The sequence below is a fragment of the Chanodichthys erythropterus genome, chromosome 21, assembly GCF_024489055.1.
Source record: "Chanodichthys erythropterus isolate Z2021 chromosome 21, ASM2448905v1, whole genome shotgun sequence".
NCBI classification, from domain to species: domain Eukaryota; kingdom Metazoa; phylum Chordata; class Actinopteri; order Cypriniformes; family Xenocyprididae; genus Chanodichthys; species Chanodichthys erythropterus.
In genome coordinates, this window is record NC_090241.1 from 15,563,388 (window position 1) to 15,583,952 (window position 20,565).

At 39.6% G+C, this 20,565-nt stretch overlaps 1 protein-coding gene across 1 annotated transcript in view; it reads right to left on the bottom strand.

Annotated features, from left to right (window-relative positions):
- Window positions 1-20,565, bottom strand: part of usp43a (ubiquitin specific peptidase 43a) — a 111,932-nt gene that overhangs the window by 49,575 nt on the left and 41,792 nt on the right. Inside the window, exons 4-6 of the mRNA XM_067374086.1 lie at window positions 9,017-9,109; window positions 5,465-5,600; window positions 2,501-2,645 (exon numbers count right to left, since the gene is read on the bottom strand). Of these exons, the coding sequence (XP_067230187.1) occupies window positions 2,501-2,645; window positions 5,465-5,600; window positions 9,017-9,109 (374 nt within the window). The remainder of the gene's footprint in view (window positions 1-2,500; window positions 2,646-5,464; window positions 5,601-9,016; window positions 9,110-20,565) is intronic.

Here is a 20,565-nt window from a genome sequence, read left to right on the forward strand (position 1 = left end):
AGGGATGATCTGTCTGAGTGTAAGCATTTTGAGCTTCAGCTTTTTTATGGATCGATTTAGTACACGTAAATCTATGATCGGACGCAACCCTCCATCCTTCTTCGAAACAATGAAGTAGCGGCTGTAAAAGCCCGACATTTTGCTGGGAGGGGAAACCCTTTCTATAGCCCCTTTTTGCAAAAGCGTTGTTACTTCTTGCTCCATCATCAGAGACTGCTCTGGGGTTACCACCGTAGGAAGCACCCCATTGAACTTGGGCGGTCGTGAACCAAACTGAATTCTGTAGCCCTGTTCTATCATGCACTTCGAAACATTCGGGATTTTTCCACTCTTCCAAATATTCTACTAAGGGAACCAGTCTCTCGAGACTGGTCTCTGGTGTTTTTTGAGCACTTGGCTCGTCTATCTGACGCGGCGCACCGGCAGACAGACGAATCACGTGCTGGCCGACTCTCCTCGGAGGATCGGTGGAAACTGCTGTGCCCTGACTCACGCTTGGTGGCAGGGTTGACAGAACGGTCCCCTGAGGGCACCGAGGAGGACCCGATATCCGAACCCCCCCGGAGGGGGCTGCCCTCGAAAGATCCTGCACTATGTCAGGACCTCTTCTTTGAAGCCTTCCGAGAGATAATGACGGTCCTCAGATCCATCCTAGTCCGGAGGCTTTTAAATTCCTCAGAATTTAATGTATTCAATATTTCATTTAATCCTCAAATTAAATGCAGCCAGTTCTTATATTTTTGAACAGACTGAATATATTTAGAATACAAAAAAGAATTATAGCTCATAATAATTCGCAAGGTATTTTAGGGAAATAGAGAAAGGGAACTCCCGTCTACTCAGATCCCTTAATATATACATACACATACACACACATGCATAATTACGGACACGTGATATATGCGCAGCCTCGGCAAACGCAAGACCCGAGCCGTATTTTCATTCTTGCAGACTTAATCTACGCGCTGCCTCGGCAACGCGAGATACGAGCCATATATTCTTTAATGAAAACTCAGTCTACGCGCTGCCTCGGCAAGCGCGAGATCTGAGCTATATTCTTTAATGAAAGCTCAATCCACGCGCTGCCTCGGCAAGCGCGAGATTCGAGCTTTGCAATAGACTTTTATTCCCTCGAGAATAAAGCCAACAGGAGTGGAGCTACAAAACTCCCGCTAGTGCATACTTTTCTTCGGGACATTTTTATGAATGAACACGGTCACTGTCAGTTGTGAGCTGACGTGCACGCTCCACTCCCAGCAAACAACACATAAATCGTGTGTATCCCAACTCGCTTTGTAGTGTAGCACAGGGGGAAAAATCAAACTGCTGTTCACGATTGATTTGTTATAAACGTGTGATTTTGAAACACGATATGTGTGTGTGACTGTGAGGTGGCGATCCTCAGATCGATATCACAATATCCACCTCCTCAGAGCTGGACATGTGAGTATCGGTGCCTCAACCCGGGGGAAGAAACCGCAGAGCGTGCTTCCACCTGGGAGACGGCGCTGAACCTGGCTGGTGAGGGCAGAGAAAAGGCGCGCCCGTCTCTAATCCCTCTGTCAGATCCATTTGTGAACCCCATGAACGGAGCCTCCGCCCTGCCTCAGCAGAAGCGGGACCCGATCCGCGGGGAACACTGCAGCAGTGTCCTGAGAGCGAGTTTTTACAGTGCACACAGACGCTCCCTCGAGAGCTGCCTGGGCTCACTCCCATTTCACTGCTGTTTCTCGCCATAATACGTGTCTTTTTTATATATAAATATATGGATTGGTGTGAGATACTCTTGTCCTCAGACGAAGAGATCTTGACTTGTTTATATGTAATAAGACAAACAACACCAAATAAGACACACAAGATACAGAGAGCGCTTGCTGAAGACAACAGAAGCTGGCGTGCTTTGTGTTCAGATGTGCTTTATAGCTTCCTGATCCGTGACGTCACCCGGCTCTGACGTCACGTCTCTTCATTGGTTGGATACAGAGGTGCTTCACAAACACAAAATACAGAGGGTTCCCATCACGTCATTCGACGTAGCGTCGATAGTTCCCACGAAAGGGAACTTTAAATATCTCGCCTTCGCTTTAATTTCGGACCATCTCCAAAAAGACATAAAACACTAAACAAATGATTTTGACATCACAGTAGGAAATCCAGATTTTTAATCCCTTACACACAATTACTGCTGTTGAAATACGAAATGGAAGCGGGTCCGGATTGAATTCCCTCCGAGTCCGGATCCGGAGTCCGGACTTTGAGAAGTGCTGATCTAGAGTTTCATGACAGAACTTTGTATTTATTTAGTCTCAAACTATTCAATAACCATTCACTGCCATATTGCAAAAAAAAAAAAAAAGAAAAAAGAAAAAAGTGAAAATTCTGACCTTGAGAGACTAGACGAAAGTTAGCAAACATCTCAAATCATTAACAGCACCATTAACTATCAATATACAGTTAACTGAAGCATTGCCCTGATTTCTTAATGTTTCACTGTGGTTACCTGAGAATCGCATGGAGCCTCCTCTGGTGAACAGGGGTGGAGCCTGGAAAGCGTAGATGACATCACTCTCTGAGATACTCGTCATATCATCTTCATCAGAGAAAGAGCGCTGGAACCCATTTGAGTTAATCTCTGTCAAAATCACCTGCGAGAGAAAGAGAAATGTTCATCTCAAATGGCCTTGCACGCACAGATTATTCTGATGAACAAGAAACTTGAGTTTTAGTAAACAAAGATGATTTCAGGTTCATCTCCAGCTGTTTTCCAGAAGCTGATGTCATATCACAAACCAACAGATAAGGGGATTTCAGCTCAACTGCTCAGCATGACAACGGCTCAGGGATAGGTCAGTTTCTATTGCTTGTTTTTGGTTTCGCTCGCTCACTCACTCACTCACTCACAATATTTCACACCACTGTTTTGTTCTGTGGCATTACATTGTGTGATACAGTGTATTACACGATTCTGCTGTATACTGCACATGTTGCCAAAGGGAGTATATAATGCAGTAACAGTAATATTAGTATGGTAGTATGCTATTCTTAACAAGCCACACACTTACTCATACACACTCATCTCAATATCGCCTCCCACCACAAGGGGGATACACGATCTACAGTAGTAAATCAGTGTGAGATGGCCGGCTAATACAAGGCTCATTTTTACAAAATGCCAAAATGCCACATAATACCTAATCTAAGCTCTGTGGAACAGGCCAAATAAAAATCTGTTGCCTGAACCCATCATATATATCATATATTCAGTGTTGATCTGAAACACACTACTGTATATGAGATTAGAAATGGAGGTCTAGATGAAATCTAAATACACTACATGCAAAATGTTTCATCTCAAATGATCAGTTAAGAAATTATAGCAAAATTTGAAAAAAAAAAAAAAAAAAGTTTCTTAGTAGTTGGTTAGTTGGTAACACAACACAGAAACAACATGCAATGTAAGTACCACTAAGAGCTGATAAGAGAGACCTTAAAAAAGAAAAAGAAGCATCTGGCCATTTATTCCAATACCAGATGCATAATGTCCTCACATCCATCCTCAGGTAACACATCTGTTACCTTACAAAATGTGCATAATTTGAATGCACTAAATTAGTTAGGCAGATAAGTTTGATTGATGGATGGATTTTCTTAAAATTCACTTGTGTGTTATCTGTATAATTGTGGTTTTATGTATTTTAATATGGCTATTTAAAATGAATTATATGGAAGCTTGTTTCAGCTAGAATAAAACAATTTAAAAGATAATTGCGACTTTTTCATCTCACAATTCTGACTTTTTTTCCTTTGCAATTGTGAGTAATAAAGTCAGAATTGTGGGATATAAACTCGCAATTCTGACTTTTTTCCTTTGCAATTGTGAGTTATAAAGTCAGAACTGTGGGATATAAACTTGCAATTCTCACTTTTTTTGCCCACAACTTATATCTCGTAATTCAGACTTTTCTCTCAATTGGGAGTTTATATCACCCAATTCTGAGAAAAAAAAAAGTCAGGATTGTGAGTTTATATCTTTATCACTTTAAGACCTGATGCACGGGTCCATTTACTGTAACACATGCATTTTCCTTCTCAACTGTTTGCGTTGACTTAAAACATAACTGACTGTGTTTATGTGAATACTCCCCCAAACTGGCATTTTGACATTATTTTCTGAGAATTTGACTGTTTAAGCACATTAAGCAGTGAAAAAGAACTCAATTTAGTACTAAGAGGTGGCTTTATTCACATGCACTTTGGGTGTGAGCACAAAATCTGCGAGAATGAGTAAAATTATACACAATATTCAAGCCCTGTAACACCGACAATATTCATCTGGAGCAAATGAAACCAGTGAGTGAGGGGAGGCGGGTTTGTGTGTCAGCTCACTGTTGGAGAGATGAGAGAGTGAGAAAGTGCAGCTGGTATCATATCTATTCTGTGGAAAATTACTATTGGAAGCGTTTAAAATATTTCTGTATTGATATGTATCGAAAAATCTATATTTTTTGACAACATTACATTACACTTGGTTTATTATCTCAGATGCCTTTTTAAAAGTATACAATTGAAAAATGTATATATTATATATAAAATTCAACCCGCCAAAGTGGCTACTAGGAATGACTGTGTTACACCCCACTGCTGAAATCCACCCGCATTTACTGGGTGTTAATGTCAAGCCCTGGTATTGAGTCATGTTCTGACATTCTCATTGCCAAGCAAAACTGAAATCATACTGAACAAACGCAAGCAAACACTTGTGCTAATATTGCCAATACTCCTCTTGGACAAGGAAATAAATAATCTGGATTGTCTAAAGTCTGCCATTTCTGGGCAAAAGAGGGAATTTGCAGACTGCTCATTCTCCAGAGCAAACTAATATTTTTATATTGAAATAATAAAGTTAATTATTACAATATGTTGGTATTATTAAACTAATAATCTAAATCAAAAGAACATTAAATGGTTAGTTCACCCAAAAAATTTAAATTCTTTCTTTCACTTTTATTCACCCTCTTGTAATTCCAAACCCATCAAACATGGTAAGCGGAAGCTCAAATGTGCATGCATGATGTGCGAGAATCAATGAGGTTTGTGTAACATCACAGTAATCATCATTACTAAAAAGACATGACATGTGGAATGTTGGAGGTAGTTTAATATAGTATGAACAGAGATACATGTACTTGTTCGCTATTAGCTACTCTTCGTGAGCCTGGAAGATGTATGCAAGAGTACAGGGCCAGAAATCTAAAATCTCACCTAGGGCACCGACAGAGCCTGGGCCGGCCCTGCAAGAGTAATTCATCTTTGGCAAAACTGTAAGGTGTGTGTGTGCAGTACAATATAATATTTTATCATGAACTAATGGGGTGAGAGTGTATATTGCACACAGTGTAGTTCAGGAATAGGAAAAGATAAAAGATACAAAACACCAGCAAATACAACAGACAGCAGGTCTCACCTGGTCCGGAGAGATCTTGCCCTCCTCTGCTACCATGGCCCTGAGTGTTGAGACAGAGCCAAAGAGAGGCACAGCCAACCCTACTCTCAGAAAGCGCTGACCTTCATTGTTGAACACCAGCGTCACATTCAGGGCCCTAAACACACAATAACATACATATTTAGCACACTAGCTAACTCTCCATGGGTTCTTAGGTGTTTTTACCATAGCATACCATACATTTTTGCAACATTAAAGGTGCTCTAAGTGATCCTGGGTGGAGTAACTTCCTGTTGACGTTCGAAGTGTTGTCAAACAAAACAGAGGCTAGCTAGACCCTCCATCCTCCTCCTCCTCCCCCTCCCCTCCGTACTTCCTGAAACAGTCATGAACGCGCATTTAAAATCATTCTTGTCGGTTATTGGCTGGAGCATGTTTATTATGATTCGTCCAGGCTGCACCAGTTTGTTTTTACTGCCGTTTTCGGAGCTTGTGGCGACTACAGAGGCCGCGTTTTTTTACAGTGTGTTCAGGGGACAGGCAGCTAGCGGATAGTGACGAGATGTTTGCTGTATGTGAAAAAAAAATGTTTTGGCCTAAAAATGCGTGACATCGCTTAGAGCACCTTTAATGCAATGCATTAAAACAGCTATTTTTTTTTTTTTTTTTTTTACAGCTTTTACTTGTCTTAAAACGGTTTGAAGATGGTTTGCTAATAAGTGGCTAAATGGGACTACAAAGGTTGTCACAAATATTAAACACCATCATACCAAACAGGAAAACCAGTGAAACACATACATGTGGCTTTTTGCTTAGTGTGTGAGAGAGTGAATCAATTTGCTGCATGTAGGGCTACAGTCTGTGGAGTGTAGAGTAAAGGTTGATTCACACTTGGTTGATGTCTCTAACACTGCCACACGCACACGCGCGCACACACACGCACACACAAACACCTTGTAGGTGCAGTACACATTAGAGTTGAGAGCTGGTCAATGACCACACACACACACACACACACACACACACACACACACAATGCAGTCGCACAGCAGCTGATGGTCTCAGTGCAGCAGCATTTTTCACTGCAGCTGCAGTTGCGGACATTATGGCTCTGGAGACTTGGACAGACTTTTAAATGCCACTCTCTGCTGCATTATTGAAGGCTGTATGTGAAATGCTGAATTTAAAAAAAACACTAACCCCCAATTGCTCCCTGGGTGCTACTGCTAAAAAAAAATAAAAAAAAAATAAATAAATAAATAAATAAAATAAATGGCTGCCCACTGCTCAGGGTGTGTGTTCACGGTGTGTGTGTTCAATACTCACTATTGTGTATGTGCACATGGATGGGTGAAATGCAGAGCGCAAATTTCAAGTATGGGACGCGGCGTCACGTCACTTTTAATATGAGTGCACCAGTGAGAAGACAACTGAAGCTTTTTAGATGTAGAAATAAGCTGGCAAGGTTGCTTCAGAAATGGCGTCTTTATCTCACATTTGATTTTGTTATCGGTTAGGCTTTGTATGTTATTTTCAATGCAATAGAGCATTAAACCTTTTAGCACCACTCACCGGATATTTTGTTTTCAAACCATTGCGATACATACAACAACTGACATAAAACATTGCCAGATTTGTTCATCTATTTCAGCGCACTCGGATGGGTGAAATACAGTCATTTTTACTTTCATTCGAGTACACCAGTGGGAAGACATCTGAAGCTTTTTAGAGTCTGAATCATATAACAGGGTTTTATATATGTGGACTGTCAATCATACTCAGCTTATTCTGTGATTTTAGAGAGTATGTTTTTGTGTTAAAGTGTAGGTTGGATGTGTTCCCTTTTGCAAAGACATATTTGTGCAGAGAGATGGGCAGTATTTCAATTAAATGTATTTATACTTTTATCTATTTTGTATTTTGCAGGACAAAAACAATCAGATGAAATTTGTAATTAGATAGCTACTCCGAGAGACTACATTTTGTATTTGAAATACTTAAAATACTGAATCAAATATGCCACTTTATTCTCAAATAATACTAGAACTTTCTTTACTGGTGTTAATAGGACTACTAAATATAGCCACCAAATATTGCCCATCACAGTTTTTGACTGGATGCAAGTAAATTACATGACACATACTGCTGGATCCATAGGCAGATTAACCATATTAGTCTTAAAGACAGACTCAGAACTGAAAACTCATCATTTACTCATCCTCAAGTTGTTCCAAACCTGTATGAATTTCTTTCTTGATAGAATTTTTGTTTTTGGGTGAGGTGAACTATCCCTTAATCCCCCCATGCTGGATCCAATTGGAAAAAAAACAAGGAAATAAGGTGCTTTGGTGCTCAGATCAAACTGTCTTAAGGTAAATTATATAGTAAAATATCAGATATTGCTTATTGAATGTCGTTATAGAACAGAAGAATACAGCAGTTAGCAAATTGCTGTGCTGTGCTGCTCTAGAACAGTGGTTCCCAACCACATTCCTGGAGGACCCCCAACACTGCACATTTTCCATGTCTCCTTTGTCTGACACACCCATTTCTGGTCTTGGAGTCTCTGCTAATGAATTGATGACTTGATTCAGGTGTGCTTGATCAAGGAGACATGCAAAATGTGCAGTGTTGGGGGGTCCTCCAGGAATGTGGTTGGGAACCACTGCTCTAGAACTTGTGAATTTACTTGCTAGCTGACAAGTGATATTAGCTTGCTAGTTAATGTTAGCTTACTTAGATACGTTTGTTTCAATAGACAAAATTATTTTTTAGCAGCTAAATGTCAGGGTTTGTTTTAGCAGTTAAGGTTACACTTTATTTTAAGGTGACATAGTTACATTGTACTTACACAAATAAGTACTGAGTAATATTAAAGACCCCCTGTGGTGAAAATCAAGTTTTTAATGTTGTTTATATGTCTATGTAGTGTTTTTAATATGCTTTAAGACAAACCATGTGCAAATTGATAAGTCAGCACCATTGCTGAGTATTTTATGTTTGAAACTGCCAAAGTTTTTGTAAACCAAAGACAGTCTACAATACGTATGGTAGGTTTTAGCACTAAAACTCCCGTTGACATTTAGTAAAGACCTTCAAATTTGGCCCCCTAAGCTCTCAGTGCAGCTAGATATGCCTCTTTCACTCCAGATTATTAAATCTGGAGGTTAGTGATGCAGAGATGAGCATGCTGGGAAATCTGAGTGTTTAGGACAGAAGGTACTGTACAAGTCGTCATGATGAGCCATAGTTCTCTCCATATATTTCTAGGATTCTATTATCGGACTGTCTGACAGGTTGGCAGTCTCACAGAGAGATTTTGCTGACTGGCTGTTTTGAGATTTAAGAAAACTGAGACAATGTTCTGTTAAGAGCTGTTCACTTGGTCATTCATCACATGAAGTATTTCAGGGTGGTCAAGGACACAAACACACTGAAACGCACAATAGCGAAGATACACACAGATGCATACACATGCAAACACGTATACAGACATAAAAATACATGTAGTATACAGAAAAATGAGTCCTAATAGATTCCAAAGAAATAAAGACAGAAGGCACAGTAACATACCTGGTCTGTCGCAGTGGGATTGGAAGTGAAATACACAGGAAAGGGTCAAAGGTGTTGCTCTGTTTAAGGCAATGAGGGCACGTCAGTGAGGACCTAAAACAAAAATGACCATGAGACATTTAATTATCTTTTTCTTTAAAACACTCAACCATAATATTATTATTAATTTATTAATATTATTAATATTAAAATCAAGCAAATCAAAATACAATCAAAATTCATATTATTATTATTATTTAATAATAATAATAATATGAATTTTGATTGTATTTTGATTTGCTTGATTTTCTGTGTAGTTTTGTGCAGTTTAAATTAATTTAAAAACAGGTTCGTTTTGAAATGTTTTAACTAATCATCTTGTAATGAATGTCAGTTTAGTTCTACTTTCCGAGTATGAATTATCACATGCATTAAAAGACAAAACAATATAACACAAGTACTATAAAAGGTTTTATAGTGCCAGATTTTTGCCTGAAGAGTTTATTTTTTGGAAAGCACAGTTGTTTGGCATCATGTCCACAGTGGGCCTGCGTGAGCACGTCTGTCTCTGAGCCCGATATAGAGCTTCCCTTCCTGACTCAACAGCTGAACACTGGAAATGCATTTGGGTTCTGTAGGTGCAACGTGTTCACCTGCAGCACAGACGACAGCTCGAAAACCAGAAGAGATGGGCACATGTTCTCATATTGACTGAGATAGGAAGCTCTGGAATGCATTGATTTAAATTTCTCAGCAATAAAAAAAGGAGTAAAGAGAAAATGATGAAAAATGAACACAGAGGCAAAGATAGAAAAGACATCTGTAAGTGGAATAAATGAAAAAGAAAGTGAGGGAATAGCAGATGTAGAATGTGGCTGAGATTGCATCATGTTGGGGTCCAATTGTCTCTTGTAAACTTGGTAGAGCTGTCATATCAACCAGTGGAGACCCCTTAAAATAGCAGCGCACACCTACCACAGCCATAGATACTCAACAGATTTTACACACTGTATGTCCTACACCTTCCCTATTCCACTTACGGAAAAAAAGAACTGGTGCCGTGTTCGTTCTGTAAGTTGAATAGGGAAGGCGTAGGACATACAGTGTAGGCGTTTTGAATAATGTGGAAAGCGGAAGCATGTGCAAGGCGATCATTTGTGTTTATAAACCATATATACAGTTGTTGTTTTTTTTTTAAAATGACTGATCGCTTCGCTAGAAAAGACCCTTATTGCTCATCTCGTTTAAAGCCCTTTGAAGCTGCACTGAAACTGTAATTTTGTAATCTGGGTAAACCCAGCCTGATCTGCCGGCGATTTGATTTCGCTCGGCAACTCAGTCTGGAAACCCGTGCATTCATTTCTATTGCTTCCGTTACACTTTTGCGGGAACCAATCACAGACTGGCTTATCCACCTTGCTCGCTATTGGCGGGTATAACACGATGACGATAGAGAAGCGACGGCAAGCAGTTTTTAAACTCTATCTACCCGTCACTTCAAAATAACAATGCACAATCACAGTGACGCCGATTGTGTTAAGCATTTACCTTATCTGAGAGAAATGTACGTTAGCAGGGCATTGATCCGACAGTCTCTTCACAGGAAGATTACAAACGGCGATTAATGACACACAATGATTCTCTGCTGTTATTTTGGTGGTTTGCTTTTATTTGCTCTATATGTTTCGTCTCCCTTCTTCTTGAATCTCGCGCCGCCTGAGCTGACTGGAATTTTTTTTGGTTGTCATGCCAATGACGTAGTTTAGGGCGGCTATATTCCGCGATCATTTACACTGAAGCAGAACAGTATCAGAGTCGCCTTTTAAACTCTCGACGATGCTGAATGATTTCTTTAGTTAGCAAACAAATTGCTCGAGTGGGTGTAAATACTGATCACTTTCATGTTTTTTTGTAGAACCTGCAAAAAACGCTCGATGCTACAAACCAATACAAACTAACCCTGCGTCTCAATCCGCTCCCTAGTTCCCTAAGTCGTGAATCAGTATATCATGAAAGTGAATGTGGCTGATTCCCTGTTCAGTGCCCTGAGTAGTGAACTAGGGAGCTGATTGACACACGATAAACCTGTCTGGAGTTTTCTCATCGCTCTGCAAAGTACGTCACCCGAATCGTTGATCTGATTGGTTGAAGGACTATCCAATTGCGTGACGTCTCTTGTGCAACAGAAAATCCATACAGACTCTCCAGACCAATGTTCAATTTTAAATTGAGCTTGGTCTGGTGATAGCCAGACTAGTAATTTTGACCTTCAACCATTTGGAGGCCATTGAAGTCCACTATATGGAGAAACCTCCTGGAATGTTTTCATCAAAAACCTTAATTTCTTTTCGACTGAAGAAAGAAAGACATGAACATCTTGGATGACATAGGGGTGAGTAAATTAGCAGGAAAATTTTATTTGAAAGTGGACTAATCCTCCAAAATTTGCATTGTATATACAAATATGTCTATTTAAAATGTAAATGGATGTTTATTTAGTATTTATTTCTAGACAATTTCACAAATCAGGGTTTTAAACATGGTTGCAAAAACTGCAAACCACCTAGAAATTATTATTATTATTATTTTTTTTTGTAACCTATAGAATCACCATAAGTCAAGGTGCCTCTTTTCCCATGCCATACTTGTGTCATTAAGCTGCAGTAAATCACAGTGCCACTTAAAAGCAAGTCCATTGAGAAAACTGTCTTTTAACTAGTCTGGTGGGCATGTCAGAAGAGCATTGGTTTGTTGTGCTAAGGTGGAGTGAATAGACCGTATCTCTGTTTTACCCTTTCCTCAAAGTCTTGAGTCAAATTGTTCTGTAATGTTAATTCAGTGAATGTCATTCTCATGAGAGACAATTACAATAATTTTACAAAAGAAAGTCAAACCACTTTGCTTTATTGCAGTGCTTTGATCTAAACACAATGAGATTCTTTTGTTTGTCATTTTAACCCTTAGTACATTGTAAAACCCGACTGTCAACTTCACTTAGATAATATATAAATGACACATTGCTACAATCCATCATTTTTTAATTACTCAGTTTCTGTTTTTGTTTAGAGGACTAAAATAATCAAGATTTTAAGTTATTCTGGAATAACTTTAAATTATATATACCATTAAATTACAGTAACAGCTTTTTAGAATTACATATAATAATAATTCTTCCTTGCTAATGATAAAGCCTAAATGGGATCTATAGAATTACATTTTGTCTTAAAATGTTTGTCTTAGCTAAAATCATTATCATAGTATTTAAAGTTTGAAATAAACAAGGGGCAGAATGTGTGGAATTTTAATGACAGATGTTTCTGAGTATACAGTAAGTCTTTCCGTTGGTGTATATTCCATATATACGTCAGATGGAAAAGAATCAACATGTTCTCCAACCAATATGCCTATAGGTCCTTTGTCACTTCCCTGAAATACAACCCATAGAAGCGTTTACTAAAGTCGCGCCCCTATCGACAACAGGACACTTTCATTTTAATGCACTGTTCCCTTTTATCTGCGTCATATTTTGGGTTTCGCGTAGCTCAATTGGCAGAGCATTGCAATATATAACAATATAAGATCAACAGCTTTAGAAAACCAGGAGCCTCATTTATAACCGTTGCGTACGCACAAAACAGGCCCTAAAAGAGGCGTATGCCAGTTCCTACGCATAAGTTGTGATTTATAAAAACAAACTTGACGGGAACATTTGCGCACCTCTAGCAAACTCTGACCTATGCGTACGAACATTTTGGAGACCGATGGTGAGCTGAGGGACTGACGGCAGATGAAGGAAAACCACTTTAAATCCTCATTATGAGTCATAATCATAAATATAGTACATGTTCAAAATAACAGTTTAAATAAATAAAAAGAATGATTTAAACTCGCATGGAAACTCAATGTTTTCATTTTGATATACACATTTGCATTAATATTACACTTTCACTAATGGCGATAAGCACTGAAATTACATTACGCAGTCATTACGGAAAAGTTAAACAAAAATTATATGAATTTAGATAGTAGATGTGCTACTTTTGATCACTTTTCCTGTAACACGCTGTTAATGACACAGAGGAGCGCTAGGAGCAAAATAAGTCCTCTTTAAAGGTCCCGTTCTTCGTGATTCCATATTTCAAACTTAAGTTAGTGTGTAATGTTGTTGTTAGAGTATAAATAAAATCTGTAAAATTTTAAAGCTCAAAGTTCAATGCCAAGCGAGATATTTTATTTAACTGAAGTCGCCTACATCGAACGGCCAGTTTGGACTACATCCCTCTACTTCCTTCTTTAATGACGTCACTAAAACAGTTTTTTGACTAACCTCCGCCCACAGGAATACACAAGAGTTGCGTTTGTAGAGTGTGTTTGTCGCCATGTCATCGAAACGCTGTTATTTTCATCCCGCAGTCCAATCACCGGGTCTGATTCCGGCTCAAATTGATAGGGTAAAATTAAAGACATGTTTACAATAACACTGAGCGTGTGCATCTCCACGTTATGGTAAGAGGCGTGACCTTTCCGGGCAAGGTTCGCTAAGCTGCTGTCGAATCACAACACAGGAACCGCTGGCACAATCAGAACTCGTTACGTATTTACGTATTTACGTCCTTACGTAAATATAAGGAGAGACTTCATAGAACAAGGAAGTCATCAGCCCGTTTATATGACAGTGGAAACAGCAGTATACAGATAAGTAAATTATGTGAAAAATACTGTTTTTTTTACATGCGAAACATGAACACATGTTATATTGCACACTATAAACACAATCAAAGCTTCAAAAAAACACGAAAAACAGGACCTTTAAACTAAACTGCAGATGTTATGACAAAATATTTTAGCAAGAATGATGATCAGTGATGTACAATTAACTTCGATATTATGGAAGACACTGCTGGATTCGGCGGTCGAACAGTCCGTTGTCCAGTTTGAATAGGTCCAATAATAATAGTTGCTGTCGTGTGAAGGATCTTCAAACAATTACCACTGTATTTGAAGGATATCATTTAAGGAAAATGGTAAGATTTGCACGTTTCCTTTTCAAAATACATTGTCAGTGACACGATGAGACAGACAATTGTATTTACACTGCAATAAATAAGTAGTCCTATCTGTTTCCACTAAAATAGCCTATAACCTTCCTAAAAGATATGTTCACGTTATCAGCAAAACTACATACATTTGATTCAAATTGTTTAAAACTATTAAAATACTATTTGGCCAGTGGAAATGAATGAAACAACTCTATTCTAAAACCTTTATCTGTATTTTATACAATTATTTTATATCTGTATCTGTTTTTATTTTGTTTTTATGGATATTTTGATATATTTATTCTAAAACATAAAGAGGATATTGGATGATTTTTATCAATGTAGTGCACAAATGGCATTTATAGTACATATCTAATAATTCTTGCCTTGTACCTTTGACGGTGTTAACCATGATGTTACGTGGATGGGAATATGCATGGAAATGATATGCAGATGAGGTTCTGTGTAACCCCTCACCCAGGTCCTGCTCTGCGTGGGCCACGAACCTGGGTCTCTGGCGTGGGAGTTAGATGCTCTAACAAGGAGGCTAAAGGCTGCAACCCCTAGCGTCAGTCGCTAGAGCATCTCTTGAGATCAGAGGAATGGGGTTTACTCGCACAGCGACTACTAGCTGGCCTCCGTTACACTCACCCCCCTAAACCTCACTCCCGTCCGGGTCACGGCACCAATGTAACCCCTCACCCAGGTCCTACCCACCCCGCTCTGCGCGGGCCTCGAACCTGGGTCTTCGGCGTGGGAGTCGGACGCTCTAACAACGAGGCTAAAGGCTGCAACACCTAGCATCAATCGCTAGAGCATCTCTTGAGATCAGAGGAGTGAGTTTTTCTCACACAGCGACTACTACCTGGCCTCCGTTACATATGCATAGTAAAACTCGGCATCATAATCCCCATATATGGTGATTTCAGGGAAGAGACAGGGTGGAGATGCATGTACACACAATCTTCCACTGACTGGGATTTGTGCGCAGGTTCTGGCGTATGCATGGGTTTATAAATCTGAATTTGTTTGTGTGTACGCAAAATCTAGCTTTTGTGCGTACGTACACTTTTAGGATGAAATCTATGCCAAGTTTTATAAATGAGGCCCCTGAAATATAGCACAAGTCATGTGCACTATACATTTATTTGTTGAATGTCATTATTTCACGTGTCAAACTCTGCTCCTGGAGGGCTACTGTCCTGCAGAGTTCAGCTCCAACCAGCTCCAATACACCTGCCTAGAAGTTTCTAGTAATCCTAAAGATTAATTAGCTGGCTCAGTTATGTTTAATAGGGTTGAGGCTAAACTCTGCAGGACAGAAAGTTTGACAACTCCTACATTACTTCTTTTCTTCTGTGGAACACTAAATTATCTTTCCCTCCAGTAAGCTGACAACTACATTAGCACTGCAACTGGATCAATGAATCAATGAATTTGAGGACCGGATGAATCCAATTCATGAATGGATTATTAAGATCAGTTTCATGAACTGAATGTGGCAGTGAAAAGATCCAACTCAAAAGAATAAAAAACAACTTAGAAGAAGAAGAAAAAAATTGTCCCTCACACAAAGTTATCACGTCTTCAGAAGACTTAATGTAATGTAATGTAATGTTTATCGTTATCAATTTTAATTGAATCTGAAAGAGTGACAATCATCAAAATTTCTGTTTTATAAGCATTCACTCAATCTGCAATGAGTGGCCTTGGCAGCCAGTAACTTGTCTGTCAACAGCAGAGCAGGTGGAACTGGTTTTCCCCCAATCAAAAGAGGCTGAACTTCAGTCTTTCAGGCTGAACATGTAGTTCTTTTCTAAAAAAGATTCTTACTCAGTTTATTCAGTTTTATCACTAAGGAGACAAAAATACATTCTATGAAAAGGAAAAAAAAAAAAAAAAAAATGCAGTCAAAACAATCCAAAGAGAGCAAACTGAGACCAGCCTAAGGAAATACCGAAGTCTGTTCTGAGTCTGAGATTACATTTAAAAACAACTGCAGCTTCTAAATAAATCAACACAAGGTCCTTCAAACTCCTAGTCAATACTTTAACAACATCAGGGGGGATCTTTTTGCAATATTTTTGTGAAGTCCTATACATCAAATATCCTATACATTAAATGTGTATGGCTGGTTTCAGGGTGTCTTCACAAGTCATCTAGCTGATATGTAGCTAAAATCTATTTTTAATATGGCAACCAAACCTAGATTAGTTATCAATGCTGCAATCCTATTGCCAGTGAGACGGAAGATAAGCATTTGTGCCTGTCTTTCCATCATCTGCTGCAGCTGAAGCAGAACCTAATACAGTAGTGGCCAAAAATGATGTCCGGAGGGGATATTTGCACAATGTCTGCTTTTCACGGCCCTTCAGGTTCAATTAAATAATCAAAATATGAGTATATGATATATTGGGAAGAAGAATACACTAAACTTGGTTAAGGTATTAAAATGACAAGATTATTAGGGAAAAACACTGTACTTATATACATTGTACTTATATTTTAAAAACACCTGCATGTAATTACATCTGTAATTAATTTCTGTAATTACATTTATAATTACACTGTTGACCCATCCCTTACACCTTACCCCTACCCTTAAACCTACCCATACCACCAAACCTGTCCCTAACCTTACCCATATCCCACCTCAATAGCTGCAAAAGTGTTTTGCAATTAAGTATGAATTGTACTTATTGCACTTTTACAATAAGTACAATATTTTTTAATAAGTACAATAACATTGTACTTATTTTTTGATGTAAGTACATAGTAGTTAAGGTCACTTAATATAAAGTGGGACCCAAAAAGCTAACAGGAAATAATGCATACAGTGACGACAATGTAATCAGTTATTAATATTTCATTGGTTCTCCATTGTTTTTGATTACAGCAGCCTTTCTGCTGTTTATTAACTCACTAAACTTCTTTCCAATCCTCATTAAGTTCTTCCCAAAACTGAGCTTCATTGGATGACCTGTATGACTTATTACTATTAAGGCTTATAACTTCCCAAAGGTTTTCAATGGCTGTAAGGTCAGGGGACTGAAGAGGGAACTTAAAGACTTCAAAATACTGAGCATGAACACTTATTGCGAGCAACTTTGTTGCATTTGTGGTGTGTTTGGGATCATTATGTTGGAAAATATACATTTTCTCTCCAAACCGATCCTCTATACTTGGCAACATTGTATTCAGCAGGATCTTCAAGTATTGGTCCATTTTCAAAGTGCTAGCAACTTTGTATTGCCTTCCAACACCTGCTGCAGACATGCATCCCCAATACCATTATGCTTCCCCTGCTGTGCTTAATGGTGCCATGCATGCATTTGGTATTAACTCTTTGTTAATGAATTTTCCATCATTTACGAGACAACTGTCTAATGAAACAAAACGTCGACCCAGGAAGAGTGTGCAAGCTTTGAGGGTACTGATGGAAGTGATCTACTCCATATATGTTTTGCTCATCACTCTGAATCAGATCCAGATGTAGTCTTTGACAAAACTGTGATTTTTTTCTCAGCCTTTTCATTAAAATTTTGTTTTCTTTTTAATGAAACGTACCCACATTCAAATGTTGGTACAAAAGAATGCATGAAGCTAATAAAATGAGAATAAAATAAATATTCTAATGAAGCTAGAATAAAATGAAATGGGTGTGTTCTTCCTTTTGATATATTGCATATTTAGATATTCATACAACAAAATATTCTGAGTATCATGGCATGAGTCTTGTGAAAACGTTCAAATATGCTGCCGCTGGCTGGCAACTTTTTAAAAATATGCTTGGGGGAAAGAATTAAAACACTCCAGTCGTCTCCTACGAACATACCATCTAACGCTAGGTTGTTACATTTTGACTTGTCGGACTGCAGAATGCGGCTCCAATCTTTCATACTCCAATCCTTACATTCTTTGGCAAATGCAAAGGAATGTAACTAATAAATTGTTTCTTTACTGGTATACAACTTCTCAATCCAGGCTCTTGTAGCTGTTGGCTTACAGTTCAAGATGACATTGGAGGTTTCTCAAAATTACACATCTCATCCAGGTTTTTAGAAGCTGTTTTGAGGTGGCCCAACTTTCAGGTGATTTTCATCATTCTGTCAAAATGCTCACTGGTCTTCCTTGTCCAGCCACAAAACTTTACATTCTGCATGGTAGTGGTGTCACTGGGCTTTGAAATAATTCTGTGGACATTGTGACCATTCACATTCAGCAAATGAGCAATATCCAAAACCAGACCAGATTTAGCCATTTTAACAATATCTGACTTGGTTGCGGAGGACAGCTCCTTCCATTTGGCCAATTTCTTTGAAACCCACAAAATAACATCTAATAATATAGCTAATACCTGCCACATCGTGATTTATTGAATTATAGGCTAGGAATAATAAGTGCAAGCTTGGTTTGACCACTTTTGTCAAAAATGATGTCCATATAATTTGATATGTTTCATTGCATCATGACAAATATAAAAATTGAAACATGGAACGTGTACATAAGTTTTATACTTCAGGCACAGCTACACAACATGCATACAAAATATTTAATAAATATTTAATAAAAAGTTTGAATAAAATGCAAAGAAGCCAATTTTCCTTGGTTGGACATCACTTCTAGCTATTACTGTATATATCAAAATCATATCTTGACTTATTTTGTCTTACTGTAATATTCAACTTAGACAATGTAGTCAACTGTCAAGTAGTTTCAAAATGTTGTTTACCACTAAATATAGAGGAAGAATGCTATTAATATCATTGTATTTGTATAATTTTATTTATAATTATATTTGCAATTCTATATATAATATAATTATTTCAATAATAATATTTTTTAAAATTGTATTTACCAGCATGCTGTACATTTTACTAAAACATTTTAAATTGCCCCACGAGACAAGATTTAGAATTTTCTGAATTTCAGTGAATCGATTCACTGAAAATGGACAGTTTGAACTGATCTGTGCATATGTTTCAAACTCAGTGTCACGATCACAGTCTGTTCCTGTTCACTCCGGACTCCATTTCCCATAATCCTCCCTGTCAATCACACAATAATCACCACACCCAGCTGATACTCATTACCAGGACTATAAAAGACTCACACACACACCACCTCACCGCGAAGTCTTGATTCCTTGTGACAATTCTGAGTGTTTCCTTGTATCCTGTCTGCCTGTGATTGATCTTGCCTGTTCCCATTTATTGAACCGTTGCTGCCTGTCCTGACTCTTGCCTTGTATACTGTTCTGTGAATGATATCCGCCTGCCTCGATCTACTGCCTGTGCCCTGACTACGATTCTGCCTAACCCTCTGCTGTACCTGTTTGCTCCTGATTCACCCTGCCTGTACGACCACGCTTACATTTTATAAAACGCTGCATTTGGATCTTACCATGAGTCCCGCTTCGTTACAGAAGACTTTGCGGCCACCACGATCCAGCAGCTTTCCCAGAGAGCATTTGCACGGTATGGACATTATGCAACTATTATTATGGAGTACGCAGGGCACGCGTTCGTTAGAGGAATATGTGCAGGAATATCTAGACATTGCTTACCTCTCTGATCTTCCGGATTGCGTACTTATTGACTTTTTTTGTGATGGAGTAAACCAGCCACTGAAAGAACAATTAGTTCGCAATGGACCCCGTTCCACCCTCAGTCACTTTTTGGATTATGCTTTGTTGACTGTTGGCTCTCCGTTTACTGTGGGTGTCACGGAGGAACGCGATTCCTCGTCTGGTTGTGTAATGGCCGCCGTGCCAGATGACACTCACAAAATGGCGGTCACCACAATAACAACACCAAGTCGGGTCAGCACTGATTACCTTGAACCAAGTCACGTCTCCGCTGATCGCCCAGAGCAACGTCGCGTCTCCGCTGATCGCCCAGAGCAACGTCGCGTCTCCGCTGAACGCCCAGAGCAACGTCGCGTCTCCGCTGATCGCCCAGAGCAACGTCGCGTCTCCGCTGATCGCCCAGAGCAACGTCGCGTCTCCGCTGATCGCCCAGAGCAACGTCGCGTCTCCGCTGATCGCCCAGAGCAACGTCGCGTCTCCGCTGATCGCCCAGAGCAACGTCGCGTCTCCGCTGATCGCCCAGAGCAACGTCGCGTCTCCGCTGATCGCCCAGAGCAACGTCGCGTCTCCGCTGATCGCCCAGAGCAACGTCGCGTCACGTCGCTGGTCCTGTCAGAGAGCGGAGAGGATTGCGTTCCAGCATGAATGATCCTCCACTGACTACAGCACGAGCAGCTGGCATTCCGAAACCCACGGGCGCTTCACTCTCAAGCCAGCCGGACGCTTCGCTCTCAAGCCCGCCGGACGCTTCGCTCTCAAGCCCGCCGGACGCTTCGCACTCAAGCCCGCCGGACGCTTCGCACTCAAGCCCGCCGGCCGCTTCGCTCTCAAGCCCGCCGGCCGCTTCGCTCTCAAGCCCGCCGGCCGCTTCGCTCTCAAGCCCGCCGGCCGCTTCGCACTCAAGCCCGCCGGCCGCTTCGCACTCAAGCCCGCCGGCCGCTTCG